The sequence below is a fragment of the Anarhichas minor genome, unplaced genomic scaffold (assembly GCF_050575085.1).
Source record: "Anarhichas minor isolate MPS153535 unplaced genomic scaffold, ASM5057508v1 ptg000042l, whole genome shotgun sequence".
NCBI classification, from domain to species: Eukaryota; Metazoa; Chordata; class Actinopteri; order Perciformes; family Anarhichadidae; genus Anarhichas; species Anarhichas minor.
In genome coordinates this window covers 5,524,135-5,546,706 of record NW_027466488.1, presented here as the reverse complement: position 1 = coordinate 5,546,706, position 22,572 = coordinate 5,524,135, and the positions used below count along the sequence as shown (strand labels likewise).

The window sequence follows — 22,572 nt, the reverse complement described above, 5'->3', positions numbered from 1 at the left end:
AACTGACTGAGCTGGATCTTCCACAGCGCTGTGGTAATAAAATGCGTCCTATACAACAGCAGTTTTCAAAGACACTCTTTATACCCATGGGGGTTTAGGGGAAATTAAACTGGATCCCCATAGTGCTGTTGAGACACTGGAATCCTAAGCTGCTGCCTGTATTACCTTCCCTATTCCCAACTATGGTGGGTAGGCTAAATAAAGCACTGCTGACATTAACTTCATTGTACTGTGACACAGATTTTAGATTTGGTTGGATAGATGGGCTGTTCTATGACTAATTTAAGTGGATAGGGGGAGGAAGAGTGAATCATACGTTTCAGTGTACTCTTCTATATTATTGTGTGGTTGTGACCCAAAACACCACCGGTATACTGCATTAAGGCCACACCGACTTAAATAAGAAAAATCATCAGTAGATCTACTGTATTCACATAAATACATATTTGTGGTTGTATTTTGTGAAGTCATTTTCATCTGCTAGTTTAAATTTAAAAGGTAACGCCAGTTTTGAGGAACGTTACTATGTAGAAATTGTTCTTAAAATGTGATTTTTCTTCATGCCAGGAATCCATATTTTCAGACTGTGTCTCATTATGGGGGAAAAAACTCCCAGAAAACAAAAAGAAGCAACCCTCCCCCATAACTCCGTTAGAACTGCCAAACACAGAACTCGTATTGAACAGTTTTCTAACTTGGTGACAGATTGTGGTTGAGACTGTATGACAAGAAGCTACTGCATTTTACTTCCCCTATTTTGAGTCTTAGTTTGCCTACATGTGCTGAATCATCAACATCAAAATCCAGCCCTCTAGTCTTACCTTTGAGGTGTGTGTCTCTTGTGTCCGCGCCAGCGTTGTGTTTGTGTAACCCTAATTATTTATGTGAGCCTACAGTTGTTTTTCATTCAGCTAATAGTGGTTAAAAGCTGATTCAGAAAGGATGAGACATCTATCACTGAGACACAAACACAAAGAAATCCATACACACACACACACACACACACATATATACAGACTAACACTCACAGGCACAAACCGTAAACTGCTGTAGACATAAACACGCGTGGCATGCTCCACCTACACACTCTGTCACACACACACACACACTGATGGACTGAGCTTTTAAGGGCTCTAACTAATGAATCCCATTAATAGATGTTTGATTGTAAAAGGCTGTCAGTTGTCACGATCTTATTAGTGAAATGTGTTGTGGTTGGTTGCTCATTCCTTTCTCCTCCGTGACTTTTCTGTGCCAGTAAACTAAAGATCGATGGATCGCTAGTTTAGACAAGAGACGTAGCACCTTGCCATCTGCATTCTTGTGTCCTCCAGGACTGGGTTTTCTTACAATCTAACAGACCAGCTTCCAGCAGTGGTTCGAACCAGCAGTGGTTCAAAAACAAAAATAGCTAGGCATTGACATGCTAATGTTAAGATAAAATAGGAGTAGAACAGACGTTCCCATTCAAATAAACGTAGCAGGATGGTCATACTTGGCTGTTTTGTTAGTCTGTCGCTCATCTTGTGAACACAGCACATTGTATATAGGCCATGACGATCTTTTTTGAAGACGTATTTGCAGACCTCATGTCTTGTTTTTCTCATTTTTACGCCCAACTCGCCAAACTAGCCAAATACCGACGCTTGGCCAGTGGCCCTAATGCTATGTTCAAACTACAAGCGACAAAAAGCAACAAAAACGGCCAGCTGTGGTCAGCTACATTTTCAGCTACTTCTGAAGAGCTGCTCAACTGCTCGTTGACGTAGTTATGTCATTAAACAGCACTAGGAACTGGCCAACAACATTTCTTCTAGAAGGAACCGAACAGGGTGAAACAAAAACATATTATTGGTTGACGCTTCACCGCATCATTGGAGTGCTGAAAAAAGTTGTGACCTGCTCAACTTTAATTTGTAGCGTGTCCGACAGTAGCTTCATGTCACCTGCTAGTAGTATGCCTATGCTTGTAGAATACGCTTCAAATGATGATGCTCTAGGTATGCCTCTGGCGTCAGTTTTGGATGTGTAATAGATTGCATATTAGTTTGCACTCGTTACATGCATAGTGTCTTTTAAAAAAACAAAACGTTAACTTGGCTGACTAATGACTTCGAGTGACAAATGAGTCGCATGAAAACATTTTCTTTTAGATCCCCAAGGTACACAGCTCCCTTGTGCAAACTATCGCGCTACTACGTCGGTTGCTAACTATAACCGTGTTGCGTTGGTATCAGATGCCGAGGGGCACGGACCATCCATCCATTCTCTGAAACTGCTTTTCATCAGACTATTGCTGACATATATGTAGAGACAGACAACATACGGGCAATTTAGAGTCATCAATTAATGATGGGTTGATGAGGCCGAGAAAGCCAGAGAACCTGCAGAGAACCCAAGCAGAGAACTCCATCCAAGATGCAAACAAATTGGCAGTTATATTGAGCGCTCTAGATGCATTACCAGCCTCTAGCACACCACTGGAATACTGCACAGCTACCATTCAGAGCTAGTTATTAATCAGCCTCACTACCTCAAGGACATATTTTGTATTATTTCTAGCTGACTCCAGTGATACGCTCATCATTGCAGCGTACAGCTGATCAGCCTTGAGTGACAGCAAGACAAAATGGCTCACACTGATATTTTTACGATGATTAATCACCGTTTTTTTACTATTTCTTCAATTCTCAGCTGTATCCTGTGGTAACCCTGGCACCCCAGCACACGGCAGAATTGTCTTCAGTGATGGCATCACCTTTGGAAGCTCGGTGGCTTATGCATGCTGGGACGGCTTTAAAACATCAGGCCTGACCACCAGACACTGCACAACAAATGGGACGTGGACAGGACAACCCCCAGACTGCACTGGTAGGATAGGTTTCATAGCATTACCTCTCCTCTTACTATCACTATTGTAATTATTAGTGGTAAAAGCAGGAGGTCTAGTCATTATTGTGAAAAAATAGCATTGGTTGAACTAGCTTCATTAGCTATAGCACTTAAGTACTAATACAAATAGTATCAGGGTTAGTATGGCATAGTGGTGCTTGTTTTAGTAAAGGATTCAAGAGTAGAAATTCTCAATTGACTGGTCAGCTGTGCAGGTACAGGCCTGTGCATGGGTACATTTGTTGTGTCTGGGATTTCAACTTGTGTAGTTAAACAGAACTACACAGAGGTTTGGAGTTCAGCAGGAAAAGAAGCATGAGGGATGTCCTTCAGGAAAGTTAGGGAAGGCAGTCTTAGAAAGCACAGTGAATTATATTTGTGGTAAAAAGATTGGAGAAGATAAAATTGATTTCTCCAAAAATGTTACTGCCCTTGTGCACAATTACACTACTGCAGGATTTCAAGAACAACACTGTAAATAATGTATTCATGACTTCTTTAGTGATCACTTGCGGAGATCCTGGCCAAGTAGCCAATGGGATCTTTCTAGGGAGGGAGTTTGCCTTCAACAACACGGTGACCTACCGCTGTAACCCTGGTCACCTGATGGAGCCACCTGGACGCAGCGTTCTGCTCTGCACTAAAGATGGAACCTGGAACCAAACCAAGCCCAGCTGTAAAGGTGAGAAAAACTAACGCCCTAAATACCTACTTTCAAAGAAATAATGGACAAGAAGAGCAGTGTTTGAGTTCATCAGATGATGCATCCACAGAAAACACTGCGTCTTGCAAATGGATCTGATTTACTTCATAAGCCAGAATTTGTTTTCTTTTAACATAAACATAGTTTGCATAAACTTCTATTAAGTTAAGTTATTTTTATGAATAAAATTTGATTTATATTATGTTAACAATTACAACAAAACAAATAAAATGATTAATACATATTAAAAAGAAAGAACATCAAGTAATACGTTTTTCAACATTCAAGACTTTCACACTAACAGCAAACATCACACTATTTTTTATGTTTTCGGGTTGTCCGTCGGAACGTCTGTCCGTTCTCGTGAATACGATATCTCAGGAACGCATTGAGCAAATTTCTTCAAATTTGGCACAAACATCCACTTGGACTCAAGGTCACTGTGACCTTACAAAACACATTTCTGGCTCAACTCAATGATATGCTAATTATAGGATAAATAGGTTCAAATGATTTAGTGATGACATTCTGGAAAGTAAACTGCAACATGAGTGGTAAGTGGAGGCAAATTCTAGCTTAAGAGTAAATAAGCAAGTTTTAAAATGACTACAACCAACAAAACTATAGTATACTGTAATACTGTACTATAATAATTTAATTAATTTTGTTTGTGTGGGGGTGGCAAGCCTTTATTATGAACATTCAATCACATTCTGACATATCATCACCAAACAAAATTGGCACAGAAAATAACCTTTCATGTGTTTGAAGCAGGAATGTCCTTTAAATCAGTCTGCATTGATCTATGAATGAATGTGGTTGATTCTTCCAGCACCAGCTGTCAACAGCTGCTTTATACTGTATGAAAAGCTTCTCCTTGAGTGAATGAAATCCATGCAGCATCTGAAGGTAGCAGAACACATCTGCAGCCATTGAGAAGTGCCGCGCTGGAGTACAGAGCTGTTACGGCCGTTTACGGCAGTCGAACTGGTCGGTTATATCTCGATATTCTGCTGTTTTTTAAGGATGAGACATCTGGTTTACAGGGAGCATCATAGCCTCTTTTCCAACGATGACACCAGTGATGTGACTGACTGAGAGAGTATATAATATTCACCACACCTGCTGATGGATATTCACCTTCACCCAGCCGTTTTGCATGTTGCACTGCTGCACATACATGAACCAAAATAAAAGGTGCGCAATCAGTGGACCTACCACTTTTAACTTTGCATTTATTTTTTAAATATCAACTGAGGATGCAAAACATTAAACTTATGTTGCAATCATATTTTTGCACCATCGTAGAACCAGGCCTGTCTCTTCCTCTCCCTCAGGGTGTGGTCACACACGCGCCCGAGGCGGTATACAGCTGAAAGTTCCAAGTTCAACTCGACGCAATGCATAAATGCATGCCGACATCATCGTAACACAAGCTCACCTAGCACAAAAAACAAATTTCTTTCTTGGAACCCAGCGTTACTTGGATAAATAACTGTAAAATAATTACTTTAATTAATAATTACTAGTTACTGGCGACTGTAATAAGTATTGTAATGTGTTTCTAAGTAACGCGTTACTGCCCAACACTGCATAACAAATAGTTGTTTGCTAATGAATTAATTCTATGAATATCCAATTTCTCACCTTTACATAACAATCATATTTCAATGCGAGCTAATGCGATGCTAAAAAATGACAGATTGTGACTTCAACTGTACATTAGAAAGAGGCCAAGGGAAGATTCATATTGCTCCTCACAACTACAGTGTTAAATCAGTGTTTATTTCCTAAAGCCACAAACACAAAGGGAAAATAAAAAGAACGCATTCAAATAAAAATAATTTGAGTTTTACAACAGCCCATATTTAGAGTTTAAACTATGATACTTAACAACAGTAACAAGGAATGTTTCCTGAGATCCTCCCTGCCGTTTCTTCCCACAAACAGAAAAGCTGGCTCCTGCAGTTGCAGAGGCTTTGAACTGAGATGAAAAAACTGAGAAAGCCGGCAGAGAGGCTACTGAGGGGGAACCAGAGAGTGTTGCAGAGAGAGGGAAACCAGAGAAGTAAAAGATACTGTAGGTGGTATAGGATGAGACTGGCGCAGGAAGTTTAAAAGAGAAAATTAGAAGGAAAGAGGAAGAATGGGAAACAGTGGAGAGATACCGGTAGGAAAATGCTGCAAGTCCTCTTTCTGTTACTTTTTTTCCCCTTCTGTCCTTTCTTTTTTTGCCCTCCTTTGCACTTCACTTTTCTCCTCCTCTTAAGTTTCTACTCCTTCTGTTCACATTCATATTCACATATTTTTGTTTAGCTCCCCTGTTTTCATCCCCTCAGCTTTCTCCCACCTCAAAGCATCCACGAGTCTTCATTTGATCCTCTTTTGGAACAACAGCTTCCTCCCACACAGACATATATGCACACACAGAAATGTATTGAATAAAGGCGTTGTAAGCCATAAAAGTGTAGCTTTACCAGGCGGAAAGAATCAAGTGAGGTAGAAGGAAAGGATTGAGCAAGGGAAGTAAGGAGGAGGACGGAAATGGAAACGAGAGAAAGAATGAATGAATGAATGAAAGGAAAAATGAGTAAAGGGGAGAGATGAAGAAGTGTAGTGGAAAACATTGGATAACAAAGAGAGGAGACACAGAAAAGACACAAAGAGAGTAACGCAGAGATTGAGAACGTAAGAAAATGGGGGGTGGGTGGAAGAAGCGAATGTGAAGTGGGTGAATGAAAGGGAGAAGGAGAGAATGTGATGAGCCATCAGTAGGGCTACAAGGGGAAAGCTACAGTGAAGTGAGAGAGAGGAAGCGACTGATGGGAAGAACAAAGAGAGACAAATCAATACCTGCCCCAAACCTGTAAACACACAGTGAGAAAAGGGATTAAGCCCATAAAATGTGTTGGCTGGCTGAACTGCGCCAAGAGAGATATACCCAAAAGATAAAGGGAGGGAGGAAGAGGCCGTAATGGTGTGAGAAGGAGAACAACAGAGCAATGGAAGAGGGTAAAAAAGGACTCGAGCTGGGACAGAAGGACGAGGAAGAAAGGTGTAGTGAGAAAGAAAATAAATGCTGGAGGGAAGCAGGAAGACAGAAAGAAAGCAGGGAACCAAAGTGGAATAAAGAACCAGTATGGAGACATGAGAGCAAAGAAGAAAAGATGGGGAGAGGGAAAGTAGTCGATGATTGCAGTGATAGAGTGAAATGCAAAGGTGTGCAAGCAGGCAGGGGCGGGAGTTACTCTTCCAGATTCATGTGAAGCCACCCTCATCTATTCACAACAAGGGAGGGACACAAAGAGAACAAAGAGTTCAGAAACCTTCAATTCTAGTTCTTTTGGCATCAAAGACCTGCAGAAATATTGTTCGGGAATATTAGCTGCTCAAGTTAATAAGAGTATTTTATTCTATTTTTAGAGAGCTGGTGTTTGATGCCTAACAACAAACGATGTTTTTAGAAAACACTCATGACTTAATTATTAATTTTAAGAGTCATTAGCTATTGGCTAGCAATCGTTCCTGGAGTCACACAACAGAAAGAGACGAACAGCAGGCTTTATTAAGAAACTGGGTTTGCCATTGTCTTGTGTGCAGGTGTGATTAACAACAAGCAGAGCACCTTAGTAGAGTGGAGAAGAATGACACGAGGAAATTAAACACGTTTTGCAAGTCTGGGAGGATGACTTTGGGGAGATGCGAGGCCTCTTTGGGACACTGCTGACATGCAAGGATATAGAATTAGTCAACCGTTTGGTTTTCTGCACCCAGCACTTGCCTAGAAATGGAGTGTGTATTTAGTATTATTGTTGAAACAATGCTTGTTATATTACTGCATTCTGTCCATAAATTGATTTCAGTGTGTGCTTATCTACTGTATCTACTGTAGCACGTATATGTTGTATGTTTCTTACTTCTCCCTGTGTGCGTGTGCTTATGTGCACTCTCTGTATAACATCGTAGCAGAGTGAATGGAGTGTGAAACCATCTGTCTCCTGGTTAGATGAGAATTACACTGACTTTATTAGATGTTTGAAACCATGCAGATGGTTATCATCATCTTAGGGAGTTAGGCAGACGCACACTCAGGCATGCACACACACAGATGTTGATCAGGGTGTTATGAAGTTATATGTACAGACATCTGCGCTCATACAACTTGCTTGCATGTATGAACGCACACCACAGGTGAGTGCAATTGTAGGTGCATACAGTGGGTTTCTTAAAATTGTGCGATGATGGCACATAAACGGTATGTTTTCATATGATCACAGACTTTGTTCTCTGTATATAACAGATGCTTTTTTAATGCGTATTCATCAATTTGGTCTGTTAGACCATTTGATATCAACATTGCTTATGTACATTAGCAGTTATGAAGTTTTCCAAGTAGCTGTATGTTTGTATGAATCATTACATAAATACTGTAACAAGCCCACGTAGTGAATTTCAAGTATAAATATATATTTCTTTCTAAAATCCCCAAAGTAGGACTGTGTTTCAAATTAAGAAGGATGATGGAAAGGTGCTGTGGATAATATTGCCAGCATTTCATTTAGCAGACTTGAGGAAAACAATATCACAGTTCAATCACCAGAGTGGAAGCAGAAAGCCATCACAGACAAAACCCCAAATGCCCTTTCAGAAACTCTGTCCATATGGTGACCATGGTTTCTTTTGGTTAAGCAACTTAAATGTGGTGACCTAGGTCATCTGCTGCTTTAAAACATCAAATGTCCATATGGTGATAATGGCTGTCTGCTGCTTTTGCTGTTCTTTGTTGTCACTTGATTCCATGTCTCCCATCTGCAGCCATCTTGTCACATACTATTGGGACTATATATCAGGGATGAGAGAAGGACAGCACAGGGGGCGGCTCTTTGGTCAGCACTATGTGGTTTTTTTCTGCATTTGGCTTGATGCATGCCAGGGTTGACACCAACCGCGAGACAGATGGGATTACATCCAACAGAAATGCACCTAAAGTCACAGCTAGCAGCTGTATTTGGAAACCGAGCACCTGGTGGAGAGAACATGCAAATGATATACAAATATATACTCACACACACACACACACATGGTGTGTGTGTGTGTACTAGTGCAGATTCCGACATAGGACCTTTGTGCTCGTGAGGCAGCAGTGTAAACCAGTCAACCACCATGTGGTGCCTTGAGCTGTGTTAATATATACCTACCTCAGTAGGTGATCTTTCACATGTGTGTGTGTGTGTGTGTGTGTGTTTCAGTTATCCAGTGTGGACCTCCTCCTCAAGTACACCATGGGAAAGTGGAAGGAACCGACCATTCATGGGGCTCCAGTGTTAGCTACAGTTGCTTTCATGGTTACCAGTTGTCCACTCCGGCTGTGTTATCCTGTGAGGGGAACGGGACGTGGACAGGGGACGTACCGCAGTGTTTGCGTAAGTTTAGTGGCCTTCACTACCTATAAACTTCTGCTTAGTAGCTTTAACTGATGCACATCACTTATTCCCTCTCAGTAATGTTAGCAGTTCAAACGAAGTGGAAGTCCTGAGTGTGTCTGTTGTCTCATTTTAGCTGTCCTGTGTGGGGATTCTGGCTCTCCAGGTGGTGGATTCAGAGAGGGGAACATCTTTTCTTACAGGTCAGTGGTTACATATAGCAATCACTGACTTACACAGGCACTGTTTTTCATGTTCATTTATTATAGGTTTCTATTAACAACACAAAGAAAATTTGCAGAAGGGCTTATAAGCTTTTGAAAATACCTGTGCTTCATTCAAATTCAAATACACATTTTGTATAGGCCTGCTGTTGCTGAATTTTTGTCACTACACCAACTCCCGGTGGGTTGCATGGATTTTTAATAACTATACCATGTGCCAACTGACATTTTGTCACTCAGACAAACTATAATGAATGCATAGAGATACTGTTGATAATAACTTAAGACTTTCTCTATGTGCTTCACAATGAATTTGTTTTAATGTAAAGGATTTACTCTGTCTTTGCTGTGACCTCGGGAAGTGTTGTTTGTTCCACCCAGGTTATCAAATGTTCACTTGATAAAAAGATGAGACATTGTTTGACCCCAATGTCTATATGTCAGTTTGAAACATTACAAGGACAAAACTGATTTTGGTTTGTGAGCATAAAAACAAGAAAAAATATGTATGCCAAAGATCTGGTGGTAGAGGGAAGTAGATAAAGAGCAGGAATGTCTTACATATCACACTCCGACCTGTCCTATGGACATCAAACCACACCTCAAATAATGAAGTGAAAACCGGGAACCCATAATTTCATATTTTCTTGTCACTTTTTTTTGTTATTCTTATATGTGTGTGTGATTGAATGTTTATTTTTCTATACAGGTCAGAGGTCAGGTTCTACTGCCATACTCCCTACTTGCTGGTAGGCTCTGCCTCCAGAGTCTGTCAAGCCGATGGCATGTGGAGTGGCCATCAACCAGCCTGTATAGGTAATTCCACCACAAGTAACCCAAATTACCGTTGCCCTCAAACACACTATGAGTGTCAGTATACGTCCATGACGATGGTTAGCTTTAGACTTCAGCCGTATATCATACCACTTGATACATTAGCTTGTGATGTGACATTGCGTTGGATATCTAGCTTTAAAAATGCTCTGCCTTGAATTAAGTTGTTTTTGTTCAAATCATAAAGCTTTTTGTGCTGACTTTTTAAGGAAATAGTGAATAACATAATCATCAATGCTCCTAACACCCTTCTGCATCACACACGCAGAAAAACCTGCTTAAAGTTCCGAAATGTTTGTATGAGGCAATGTAAATCTTTGAAATGTTACATATTACACTCTTCACATTTTGTTTGCTGCAGAGGAATTACTGTGTAAGAGCTGACATGGAAAGCAGCCTCATAGCAACACCACACCAGTCACAGACGTTTGGTCGCATTCTTCTGCTGCAAATAACTGTATTATCTGTCATACAGTGTATTGCTTTAAAATATATCCATGGTGGTACCCATATGCCCTCACCAGTATTGAATTACTCCTTTTTTTCTTTCTTTCATTATTGCTGCTGTATGATGCTAATCTTTTTTACTGTACATTATTTTAAACAAAAGAAGTAACAAAGAATTATATTATTCCACTGTAGTGCATTTTTCCAGTACCACTGCTTTACTTTAGAATTGCGTTCGAATGTATATCTGACTCAACTAGATTTTCAGTGCAGAACATTGTGCTTTGTGCTTATCTGTATTTATCTGACTCAGGTACAGGTTGCTCTGGCGAAGACGGTTTTACTCTCAAAACATACTGTGCGCTAAATTCGTATAATATATAGCATTGTGATGCTACTGAGGCTCTTTATACTTTTGCAATGACTGAGCACATTAGATACACTATATGTTAATCTTAGTGGAATGAGTGTAAAAGTTGATGCTACCTTGCACGGAAGCTTAAAATGTCTGTTCTGAGAACATCGTTAAGTTGTATGTATGAAATGTCAGAATGCTTCTTTGACTTTGAGAATTATTATAAAAACTTGAATCCATATTTTAATATCAGTAAGTATAATAAGTGTTTATATGTGTGTGTAGACCCAGCCTTCAACAACTGCCGTGACCCAGGAACTCCAGCCTATGGCATACCGGTCATGGGCCAGGGCTTTCAGGTGAGAAATATATCAGTTCACTGTTTACTTGGCAAAACTACTGTATAATCTTTCAATTTACATTAAAGTTAAACTTGTCAGGAAAAATTAATTTCAAGAAACTGATGTGTATTTTGAATTTTAAAAAAGGATATAATTAAATTGCATCTTGCAGAGTTTGGTTGGTAACTTGACGTTTTGTTAAGTAATGATAAGTACACCATGTCAGAATATAGCAGCAGGATTCTGCCACAACATGAGTTGCAACAATGTTATCAAAATGACTAAATTCATGAATAATAAACTCAAACTGAGATAGAGTGAGCCTGAGGTTTGCAATGCTCCTCAGTTGGAAAAACAAGAGCCAATCAAAAATGTTTATTTTATTTTATTTTATCTTTATTTAATCAGGCAGTGTCTTTGAGATTAAGATCTCTTTTTGAAGAGAGACCTGAGAACACGAAACACTCACAAGGATACAAACCGCAAAACAGCTACACAATTTACAAGACTTAAAACCTGTTACAGGAATCATAAACAACATTAGATGATGAAGCTTTAAAATCTCCCTGGGGTATGCAAGTCTCTTGTTTTATGGCAGTTTGCAGTTTATTTGTTAAAAGGTTCATAGTACCTGAAACCAGTTCTGCCAACATTAATACGATATCTAAGATGAAGTAGTTACTGGATCATGTACTATGTGTGGTTAGAGTTAAATGGCAGAAGAGATGTGAGGTAGTTTAGAAGCTTCAACAGTAGAACTTTGTAAATGAATAACACGAGATGGCTATTTCTTCTCGAGTCCTTCTATAAGGAGGTCCATCCAACCGTGTCATACAGTCAACAGTATACTTCTGGAACGTGTCCTTTGTGATACAGCGGAATGCACTGTGATACACAGGGTATCATGACAAGACAGAATATCTCCATAGTCAAGGACAGACATGAAGGTTTGACTGCACAATAGTTTAAACAGTTGGAAGAAGACACACATCCTTTAATTCTATACAAGACACTTTTTTACATGCAGGTCAAAAGTAACGGCCTTGTAAATGTGGCACCCAGATTTCTAAAGTTATACTTTGCAGATGACAAAGTTTGGCAATGTTTTCTTGCAATGAGACCAGACTGTCTGGGGCACAGAGAAGAACCTGTTGATGGAATATATTGGTCATAATGGAATTCAAACAAACGTGCAAATCCTTCAGTTCGTGGAGGTATAATTGGATATCATCCATATGTCATATTTCCCCTGACATCTCTTCAAAGATAGGAGGGGGTCACCACCCACATTACGCAGTACTAACAATATTACATTCACTAAAAATGACAAGCTGATAAAAGTAGGTATTTGTTGTTTCATGTTTTGTAAGATTAAAATAGTTAGCTGTGAGTCAATAAAAGTTTTTATTTTATTTTAAAATGAAACGACAACTACCCCATGCTGAGTGCGGAATGTCTTCGGAAGCTGCGGGTAAAGATTAACTCTTAATGTGCTTTTACATCATGTAGGTTAGCAGTAAGATTTCCTTCAAGTGCCGCAAGAACTATCACATCCTTGGCTCCACCACAAGAACGTGCCTAGAAAACCTAACCTGGAGTGGGACACAACCAGAATGCATAGGTAAGAGACAACTATGTCTGTTATTACTCTGTGTACTAATATTATCTTTTCTTATCATAGTGTCTGTTAATTAATCTGTTTTGTTGTCACTGATGAGTTTTTTTTTTCTATCTTTATGTTGCATTTTACTCGATACTTATTTTGGCTTTAAGGAGAATAATGCAATACAAGTGACAACTCTGTGTTTATTTTCCTCTTCCCTGTCACTCAGCCCATTCATGCAGACAGCCAGAGACCCCCAGTAATGTTGATGTTCGATCTATGGACCTGCCCACCCTGGGATATACGCTGATCTACACCTGTCAAGACGGTTTCTACCTGGCCGGGGGATCAGAGCACAGAACCTGCAAAAGTGATGGGAGATGGTCGGGCAAACCCCCGCTCTGTAAAGGTATTCAGATCCGATCTTGGAAAAAATGCACTGCTTGTATAAAATGGGCTGATGTTGAGCCTTGAATATTAACTAGATGTCATAAGGTTTAAGTTAAATACAGATTTTCACTCTGATATTATTGCCGTGCTCTCGAAAGTCAGCGTAAGGCGTTCCATGAAGGCAGGGGTGATGTTTGTTTGTTTTATCACATACTCCTATCTCAAAGACAAGGAGCAGATGGCTGCGAATACTGTGATGAATAAAAACAAAAAAAGTCAGTTATATAACCAGACAGAAAATAGACTTCCAGTTGTCTGTGTAACCCCAGAATTGACAAATGGCAATATATTGGGATTAGAGATTAATCTCAACCATGAAGTGAGCTAAACTAAATGTAATGCTGATTTATGTTTCAGTTGGAGTGAAAGTCAATCCCAAAGGCAGAGGAGAGTCAGATGTCCAGAAGAACAAGATTCGAGGTATGCAGAATAAGCAACTACAGCACAGATTGTAGTACTTAAATCACAGATGTACAAACTGTATTTTCCAGAGAAGAATGGCTATTGTGGTGGGAGGATGTAGTGAGTGTTGACTACAAGGATCCTCTGTCTCGGCAAGCGGTCTTATTTTAGATTTATAGGACGACGGCTCAGACGCAGTAAATAAATCAGGTGCAATACCATGTAATACCTTGTAAGTTTGAAGTAGGATTTTATAATCAATATATGCATTTAGAGGGAGCCAGTGAAGAAAGACTAACACCAGAGAAAAAGACCAAGGTTTTTTGCAAGAATACTGAAGCTACTGAGTTTTGATTAAGTCATATTTCTAAGTGTGTGAATCAGACACACTGCAGCAGTCAGTTATGAAGGGACCAGAGGTGCATGTCTTTTGTTTGTTTGTTGGCAAACACTAAGGGATGAATCCTAACAATGACCCTTTTCTTGCCATCATTTCGGTTCATTACTTTGAACTTGTGGCAGGGAAAAGTTGCAAAGGTGGTATAACAAGAATTTTGTTTCCGTTTCTCCGTTACAGTTCCAGTGGATGTGTTCGCTCTACACTCAGAGTGGAGCGGTTTTTACGAGTATCTCGGGAAAAGACAGGCCACCACATTTACAGTTACTGGGTTCAACGCTACCAGTGGCAGAGTCAACGTCACATTACTGGAAACCAGCGGAGTGTCAATCAGACTATCAGGTAAAAAAAAAACAAGGAAAACACTAAAACGTTATTCACAAATTAACGTGAAATAGAAAATACCCTCCACAATGACCATGATCTGTATATGTGGATATAGAAAACGGATGGAAAATACTTGAATTAACATGACACTAAAAGTGAATAAAATGGACCTGTTTAATAACTTCAAAGGAGCATTGTAGCACCACTATCAGGGAGGTTAAAAAAAGAGCAATCACATTCCAGATGTTGAAGACTTGAAATTCAGTGTAAATACCCAGCAGGCTGATAAAGATCCAGCTTTCATTCACACTTTGTAGCAAAGCATCGCTGGTAGCTATATTGAAATTGGTGCGATTCCCTATGTTGCACTTATTTAAGTACATTCACATTTTTATAAACATTCACAGTCTGCAGGGCAGAAAAAAAATGGTTTGTGCTTGAGTTTGAGCGCTAATCTGTTAAATAATATAACATGCAAGGGGCACTGGTTGGAATTACGAACCGCCTAACAAGTCGTGTACTTGTGCCCCTCTGCACTGATGCATCTGAAGAATTACCACACCAGTCTGAAGGGCCACATTATCACTGTACCTGAGCAACATAACCCCCCACAGTAGTACTCTTGAGCACATGATGTGTTTTTATTCAACTGCACTGCAGATATACAGAAAATATTGTATGGAAAGAGCTGGAAGGTTAACAAAACAGGTAAAGCTGCAGTATTGAGTGAAAACCCCCAAAAGAGTAGGGTTTAACAAACTGTCTGACTCTCCTGCTGACACTCATGTATATTTTGACATTTCACAACAATATTTCACAGTCAATAGTTCAGCTTGATGCCGGGGTCTTGAAAGAGTGTCTGCAGGTAGGAGGAAAGGGCTCTGAATGTATAAAGCTGTTTCATTTTGAATCCGTGATATGGACTTGTCATGTTGAACCGCAGCAGTTTCTGTGTTGGCACTATAGTTAACCAATAGACATGTAGCTAAAGGGTAAATGTCACTTTCTCCCCAGTAATGTGTCAAGTGCTGGGTGAAGGAAATAGAGGATCATAATTTGAAATGTCAAGGTGTCTCCTTTTGTCTGTCTGTTTACCTGCCTCCCTCCCTGTCTGTCTGTCTTTCTGTTTGTCAACCTCCCGTGGGACCTTTGCCTCAATGTCTTTCTCTTTTCCCTGCCAAGTGGCAACACAAATTAGAAGTTAAGTTGCTGTTATTTAAATGACACCACTACCTCAAAAACAATGTATTTCTATATATCTGTTCATCCAGGTACCTACAAGTCAGAGGAGAACCAGCTGCTGTTGAAGGTCTACCAGGTGAAGGGGCCGACAGAGCATTACTACAGCAAGTTCAAAAATGACAACTGGGCTATGGATGGATATGTAAGACAACCTTCCTCTCATTTTCTATATCAAACATTTTGAAATTAATGCTGTGTTTACACATCTTTTTTATTAATAACAAAAATCAATATCATAATATCAATATCACTCCCATTACAATAATGTAGCATCGTCCACACCGCATTACTCAGCCCACACCCTCTATTACACTGGACGGGTTTTTGCGAAAGAGGGGTATTTAAATTCATGACAAATCCTCAGTCACATTATACAAAACAGATGTTGAAATACAATAAACGTTAATTAACATTTTCTCAAATGTCTTTTCAAACAGAGAAATGATGGTGAATGATAAATCACGGCTTACCAAGAAGCATTTGTTGCAAGGTTATGTTTTTGTGTGACATCGCAAAGCATCCCACAGAGACTCCAGGACGTTACTCACCGTGCCGATAAATAGTTCCAGCATGTAGCTTCCCATTACACCAAAAGATTCAGGGCTCAAATATTGTGGATTTATTGCACATTTGCTCTGTGTGTTCATTATCTCTCTATGGTGTGCATAAATGGCGTGTTTTTTAGACTGTGAAAACATTGATTGCTAAGAGTGTTTAAAAGGAAAGACAAGTCAGCTTCCATGTTCCATGTAGACTTTTTAACTCCATTCGATGTTGTATTTGAAGCTGGGACTTCTGAAGATCTCTACAACTGGGGAATGGTTTAAAAATCTGATCCTGTTTGACTTGCTGACGGGGGGGGGGAGAGGAACAGAGTGAGGAAATTGTAAAAGGACAGAAGAGAAAGGAGGCACACGGACAGCCAATTTATAATGTTGTGAAAGACAGAAAAAGTGAGGGAGGGGAAGAATCAGGCTGGCTTAGTTGTGATTTCTGAAAAACAGTCATTCTACAGTTGGAAGATACAATTTCAACTATAGATTTATGGGTAAAAGATTGCTGCTTCAGTCTCCAAACAAGATTATGGTGAGGAGAGGAAAAGAAGAAGAGAGAGAGAAAGGCCAAAAAGTACAGGAGGTGGAGAGACACTGTGCTGTCAATGAAGAGAGAAGACAGGGTGAAACCTTAAATTTACAAATACAAAAAAATAATAGTTCATTGAGTTTGAACAAATGAATGCATGCCACAATACTATGACATATTTAAAAAATCACATTATCCATCCATCCATCCATTATCCAAACCGCTTATCCTGTTGAGGGTCGCGGGGCGCTGGAGCCGATCCCAGCTGACATTGGGCGAAGGCAGGGTACACCCTGGACAGGTCGCCAGTTCATCGCAGGGCACATATAGAGACAGACAAACATTCACGCTCACATTCACACCTACGGGCAATTTCAAGTCTCCAAATAACCTAAGCTGCATGTCTTTGGACTGTGGGAGGAAGCCGGAGAACCCGGAGGGAACCCACATGTGAAAAATCACATTACTTTTTACTGAATCACATTTAGTCATAATTCATACTGTATTTAAAAAATAGAGACTGTATTCCTCAAGGATGACAACTGTCAGCGCGATGTTGTCGTCCCTCTGTAGTCAACTGAAAGATTGCGTTCTTTGAATTTGCTCATGTTTTCGGTGAAAGGAATATGTCCCTTTTGCAGATAACGAGTGTGAACATGAGCGTCGTTAACTGTCCCAAGCATTAATTAGCGTCGTTAATGCTTGGGACAGTTAACGACGCTCACGTACTGTGTGGCCGGCTGCTGCCATGTCTAGGGCAAGTGGAGACATATCAGGCACTGTCTATTTCATCCCCACCTTCAAGTCTCAAAGTCAACTTGAAGAGCAAGTGCGTAGTTGTGAGCGCGTAGTGAGGGTTGAGCCCCGTGCTCGTGGGACTGGATTTGTGCACGCGGCGCAGAAATCATCTGTTGTGATGATGCTTTTCTTCTCGCGGATACTGTCCCGTGCGCTCATACAACGTACACACGCCTGTTTTTCATGTACGCGGGTTTTGAGACTAGTTTCAAGTTCTTTATTATCAAATGCACTACAATTAAAAGGAAGTAGTCGCTGGCTCTTGAATATCAGGCTCCCTTCAACAATGCTCATTAAATATGTATGTATGAAAAAAGAAAATCACACAAGTAAAAGTCAAATAGACATGAAAGTGAAAATATAGGGATAAAATATAGACATGTATGAAATTAAGTTATACAAATTTTTTCAAATGGATGAAATGAAATGTAACAGGAATGTAGTAAGTACATGCATAATGAGAACTTCATTCAGTTCATTTGAATCTGTGGGATCTGAACTTTGAGCTAGCTCTTTTTAAGTGTGAACGCTGCAGGAAGGTAATTACATATTCACCTGCCTTAAAATATGCTTAAAACTTTGTCACCCTACAACCACAGCTGTCTTATCCTATGTGTGATCAGTAAGCCACATCTTCACACTTTCATTACACATACCTTCCCAGCGGCGTCCTGCTGTGGTTTTGATTGACAGAATTGAAGTTCATCCATCATATTCTACTTCTGTGTCAAACACTATTCTGCAGTACTTTGTACCACCATCACATAATCCTTTAATGCTGAGAGAACTTTTACAGTATCTCTCCCTGTTTGTTCAGGAGCTCATATAAACCTGTAGTTAACTGTATCTCTAATTTAGGAAAACCAGGGTGACAGAAGCCCCCGTCCATCTGAATGGAAAGTGTATAACTTATTATATAAACTGCAATCTGAACACTGAATGCGTTGTTTTTTCCAGGTTACTGCAGAATCAGATCAGAAGACTTTTGTCTACCAGGGGCATATTCACAGTAAAGACTTTGGCAAGTTTCATCTGACAAGGCAAGGTATGTCTGTCTAACATCAGCTCTAATAACAACCACAACAAACAACACAGCCTTGATCTTCCTATTACACATTGTCATATTGAGAGTGGGACTAAAACATTCAGACAAATTGAAGAAATCTTATTGAAATGTTTTTGTTAGTGTAATATAAAATAATTTTATTTTCAGACAGAATAAACACGAGAGTTCAAATATACAGACTAATAATACAAAAAGCCTCAATTACACATACACAAAAGGGTGTTTATGTGTCCATGCATGTGAGGGTTCATCTGTGTTTGTGTCCCCAGGCCCCGTAACAATGGCGATGGACCCGTCCAACCCCTACACAAACAGCAGCTCTGTGGCCGCAGCGATCCTGGTTCCTTTCTTTGCCCTCATCCTGTCTGGATTTGCTTTCTACCTCTACAAGCACAGGTAAGCTACATCCTCAATGTCAATCCATCATGTGAAAACAGACCACCAGCAAACTAGAATACAAAGCAGCTGTTTGCCCTGTTGCATTATGTCCTTATGCAGATACACTTTCATGATTCTCAGTGCATTTGAATGGTTCCTTTGAATGTACATTTTTTTTCAGTGCAGCACAATTCCCTAATTTCGTCATTTATTGCATACGTTTCCTTGAAACCTCCACTCTCTATCTTATTTTATGTTTTGGTGACCAGAGGTAGAAGTGCAGCCCGGCTGCAGGACAGACAAGTAGGCCGGAGACATTGACAGCAGTTAGAGTTGCATTGCCATGACACCTTGGCAGTTTCCATACGGGCCAAATGTTATATTAATCCATTGCTTGCCTGAATGTGCACCTCCCATAAAGAACACATTTCGATGACAAAAACTTTTAAATGGAAGACTTTTATATTTCTTACAAGCAATTGTGGAGGACACTATAGTCACCTTATAATCTAACCTTGTACGAATCTTCCTTAATGACATTGAGGATTGTGTACTGATATCAGTTTAGATGCGTATGAGATGAAAAATAACTAAGTGTATTACCAAATAGTTGTAGGCAGACAAGTAAGATACTTGCGACCTTCCAAAGTGGAAGTCCATCAGCATGTGTTCCTCTGACAAATTTGCACCAACATCAAAATAGAGCCTGTGTAGTAAAGAGAGTAATGATGTATGTTTTTCTTTGAAAACGTCATTTTTTTAAACATAGTTATAGCTCCAAAACTCAGACCTTAGATATTAATTATTGTTCCTAAAAAGTGCACAAAAGACTTGCAGTGCCCTAAGATGGCAGATAATACACAGCTATATTGAGGGTAAAATGTCATCATTCATGTTTCCTATTTAAGATTCTACATCTACGGAATGTTCTGACTTTTGAACTTCATCACTCAAAGTTTTACAAAGTCATCTATCAACTATAGTCATTATTACACGTTAATCCGTTGGTTCGCCATTTATGCTAGCTGTATGCTGCAGTACTCTATCTGCAGTGAGACATGTAGAGTCCTGACCTATTGATGTTATCGAGGAAACAGACTGTAATGTGTTGCGACTTGTGAGTAATGAGCTTTGCTGTAAATTCTGTGAATGCTAAGATGGTGACTGCTGTCTAGGGCCAAGCAGACTTACTAACACTACCATTGTATTACTTTACACTGTGTTACACAACCTGCTCACCAGTTAACAGTGTGCAATGATAGCTGATGTATATTAAAGCTGATGGTTGTATATGCAGGACATTGTCTGCTGACACAGATGACAATGAGAGACCAAAAGACACCTGGGGGCCTGGCGGCAGGTAAGACTGGCACCTGTTATTCACCTGGTTTCAAACAGCAACCAGACCTCCGCCCGCCGCCACATCCTCCGTCAAACTTGTCATCCGTTGTTTTTAGTTTTTCGATTTTGCTTCATGCTGTTTCGTAAGGCTGCACAACTGACCACATTTGAATTCTAAGTGTTCTAAACTGAGCTAAGTTGTGTGTTTTGTCCTACACTGTTTTGTATTAGTTGAAAATATAATTAAAACTTGTAAACCAAAATGTATATTAATTCACAGGGAAATTGAACACATTGACTCCTCATATCAGCTAAAAGTAATTGAGGTGATACACAGTACATCGTTTTTAAAAGCAGTGCAGCCCTACTGTGTCAAAACAGCAATCATTCTGTCAACATGATGTCATCAAGAACAAATACAATATTGAATAAAGTAGACAAGTAATGTATACAGTACTTCAATATGTTTCTACTGGCACTTCATCCTGACTTGACAGTAGGTGTGTGGTAAAGTTAGCTTTGCTGACATTATGCCCTAGCCCAACATAATGGCAAGCCAACAGCAATGATTTCTCTGTACAACAATATAATATCGTAAATGAGAAAATAAAAGCGAGGAGTGTGCACACTGCAGTTTCTTCCTGCTTTGGCTCTATAAGTCTGTACAGTATCTATAATACTGTCAAAGCAATTATGTGAGCTGTTTTTCATTCTGCCAATAAAACTAAACTATTGCACCTACAGCCACAACCAGACACTAGTGCAGCGATTTGAACTACTACCGCGTAGGGGGGTCTGCGGTGTGTGTTGGTGTGTGTGCAGTTTTGTAAAGTAATGGGTTGAGCATGTAGGGTGGGCTTAGTGGCTCCCCAGGGTTGGATACGTACACACACACACACACACACACACACTCTTAATGAGGTCAGAGTCAAACAGTGTTTCAGCTGCAGCACTCCTCCCTGCTAATAGTTCCACAGGGTTTGGGAGTAAGTGATTATATCTAACTGGATTATAGGACCTGATTATCCAAAAATGTAATCTGTGACAAACAGACGAATTAGGACAGTTAGTCATATTTCACAGAATATCTCTTTGAACCCCTGCAGTGAAATCCTCATTCAGGCAGGTTCAGTGATAATATATTCTTTTGAACTAAAACCATTGTGTACCATATTCAGGATGATGGCAGGTTACACACTCGCATGAGAGCAGCAGATGGGCTCTGGGCAGCTAAACCACCGAAGCAGGCAGTTGTAATGGTTCATGTTCTCCATCCTGCCATCATTTTCTCTGCAATTTGTAGACTTTTACCAGAAACCTGCTCTTACTAAGGTTTCGCCTTTAATCTCTAACAAGACAGCCAAAGGGACAGATAATGTATATAAATATTACAAGTGGACTTTATTTTAAATTAGTTGTAGAACTAATAGAGACAACATAACATAGAAATATAATCAATACTCTGTTAATTATAATAAATCTATACCCCTACCCCTATGTAAAGGTTTCTCTGCATGAGTACAGTACAAATAGAACATTCTGCTGTTCAGTAATTCTTAAACTCATACATCCTTCACACCTGTGCTTTTAAAATCAGGGATGTTAAATATGACATGTAATGCAAATTATAACATGGTGTGTGTAGTCTGTCTTATCTTGAAGTGTTGTGTGGCTTTTCAATCAAATTAATGACTTAACAAATTCAAATTCTGTTTGTGTTTTTATTGTCATTTTGTGTTTTAGAGACCTGCACCCTTTTGGTTTCAGTGTTTTCTTTTTCCTAACCATAAATAGATCTTTTCTGAAGATCATTATTTGTTCACCATTATTTCCTTCTCATTTTGTTTTGCAGGACGCGACCCAAGGCCCAGTTCAATGGCTATGTCGGCCATGAGAGCTCCAATGGTCAGGCATCATTTGAAAACCCAATGTATGACACCAACATGAAGCCCACTGAGGCAAAGGCAGTTCGATTTGATACCACACTCAATACAGTCTGCACTGTGGTATAGTCCAACAAACCTGCCACTACCTATACAGTGGTTTAGTCCAACCTCCCTGTTGGTCTGCGGGGGTTTGACAGAAAAGAAAAGAAAGAACAAACTAATGATTTGGACTCGTCACTGTGAGCGGTCTGTGTTGTAGCACGCTGGTCCTCTGTCAGCACAATCTGCACAGTAATGCCGCTCTGCTCCACCTGCTACCTGAACAACGATACCATCCACTTGTCCCTAGAGTCTGTTCCAGCAAAATAAATTGGAACCGA

The 22,572-nt window shown here is 39.9% G+C and overlaps 1 protein-coding gene across 1 annotated transcript in view; it reads left to right on the top strand.

Annotated features, from left to right (window-relative positions):
* The window catches only part of LOC142970066 (CUB and sushi domain-containing protein 1-like), a 362,809-nt gene extending 340,491 nt beyond the window's left edge, over nucleotides 1-22,318 (top strand). The window contains exons 61-75 of the mRNA XM_076110217.1: nucleotides 2,695-2,871; nucleotides 3,395-3,574; nucleotides 8,845-9,018; nucleotides 9,155-9,221; nucleotides 9,952-10,058; nucleotides 11,164-11,237; nucleotides 12,729-12,840; nucleotides 13,052-13,231; nucleotides 13,630-13,692; nucleotides 14,252-14,413; nucleotides 15,670-15,782; nucleotides 18,479-18,566; nucleotides 18,857-18,983; nucleotides 20,263-20,325; nucleotides 22,159-22,318. Of these exons, the coding sequence (XP_075966332.1) occupies nucleotides 2,695-2,871; nucleotides 3,395-3,574; nucleotides 8,845-9,018; nucleotides 9,155-9,221; nucleotides 9,952-10,058; nucleotides 11,164-11,237; nucleotides 12,729-12,840; nucleotides 13,052-13,231; nucleotides 13,630-13,692; nucleotides 14,252-14,413; nucleotides 15,670-15,782; nucleotides 18,479-18,566; nucleotides 18,857-18,983; nucleotides 20,263-20,325; nucleotides 22,159-22,318 (1,847 nt within the window). The remainder of the gene's footprint in view (nucleotides 1-2,694; nucleotides 2,872-3,394; nucleotides 3,575-8,844; nucleotides 9,019-9,154; nucleotides 9,222-9,951; nucleotides 10,059-11,163; nucleotides 11,238-12,728; nucleotides 12,841-13,051; nucleotides 13,232-13,629; nucleotides 13,693-14,251; nucleotides 14,414-15,669; nucleotides 15,783-18,478; nucleotides 18,567-18,856; nucleotides 18,984-20,262; nucleotides 20,326-22,158) is intronic.
* The last annotated feature ends 254 nt before the right edge of the window (nucleotides 22,319-22,572 follow it).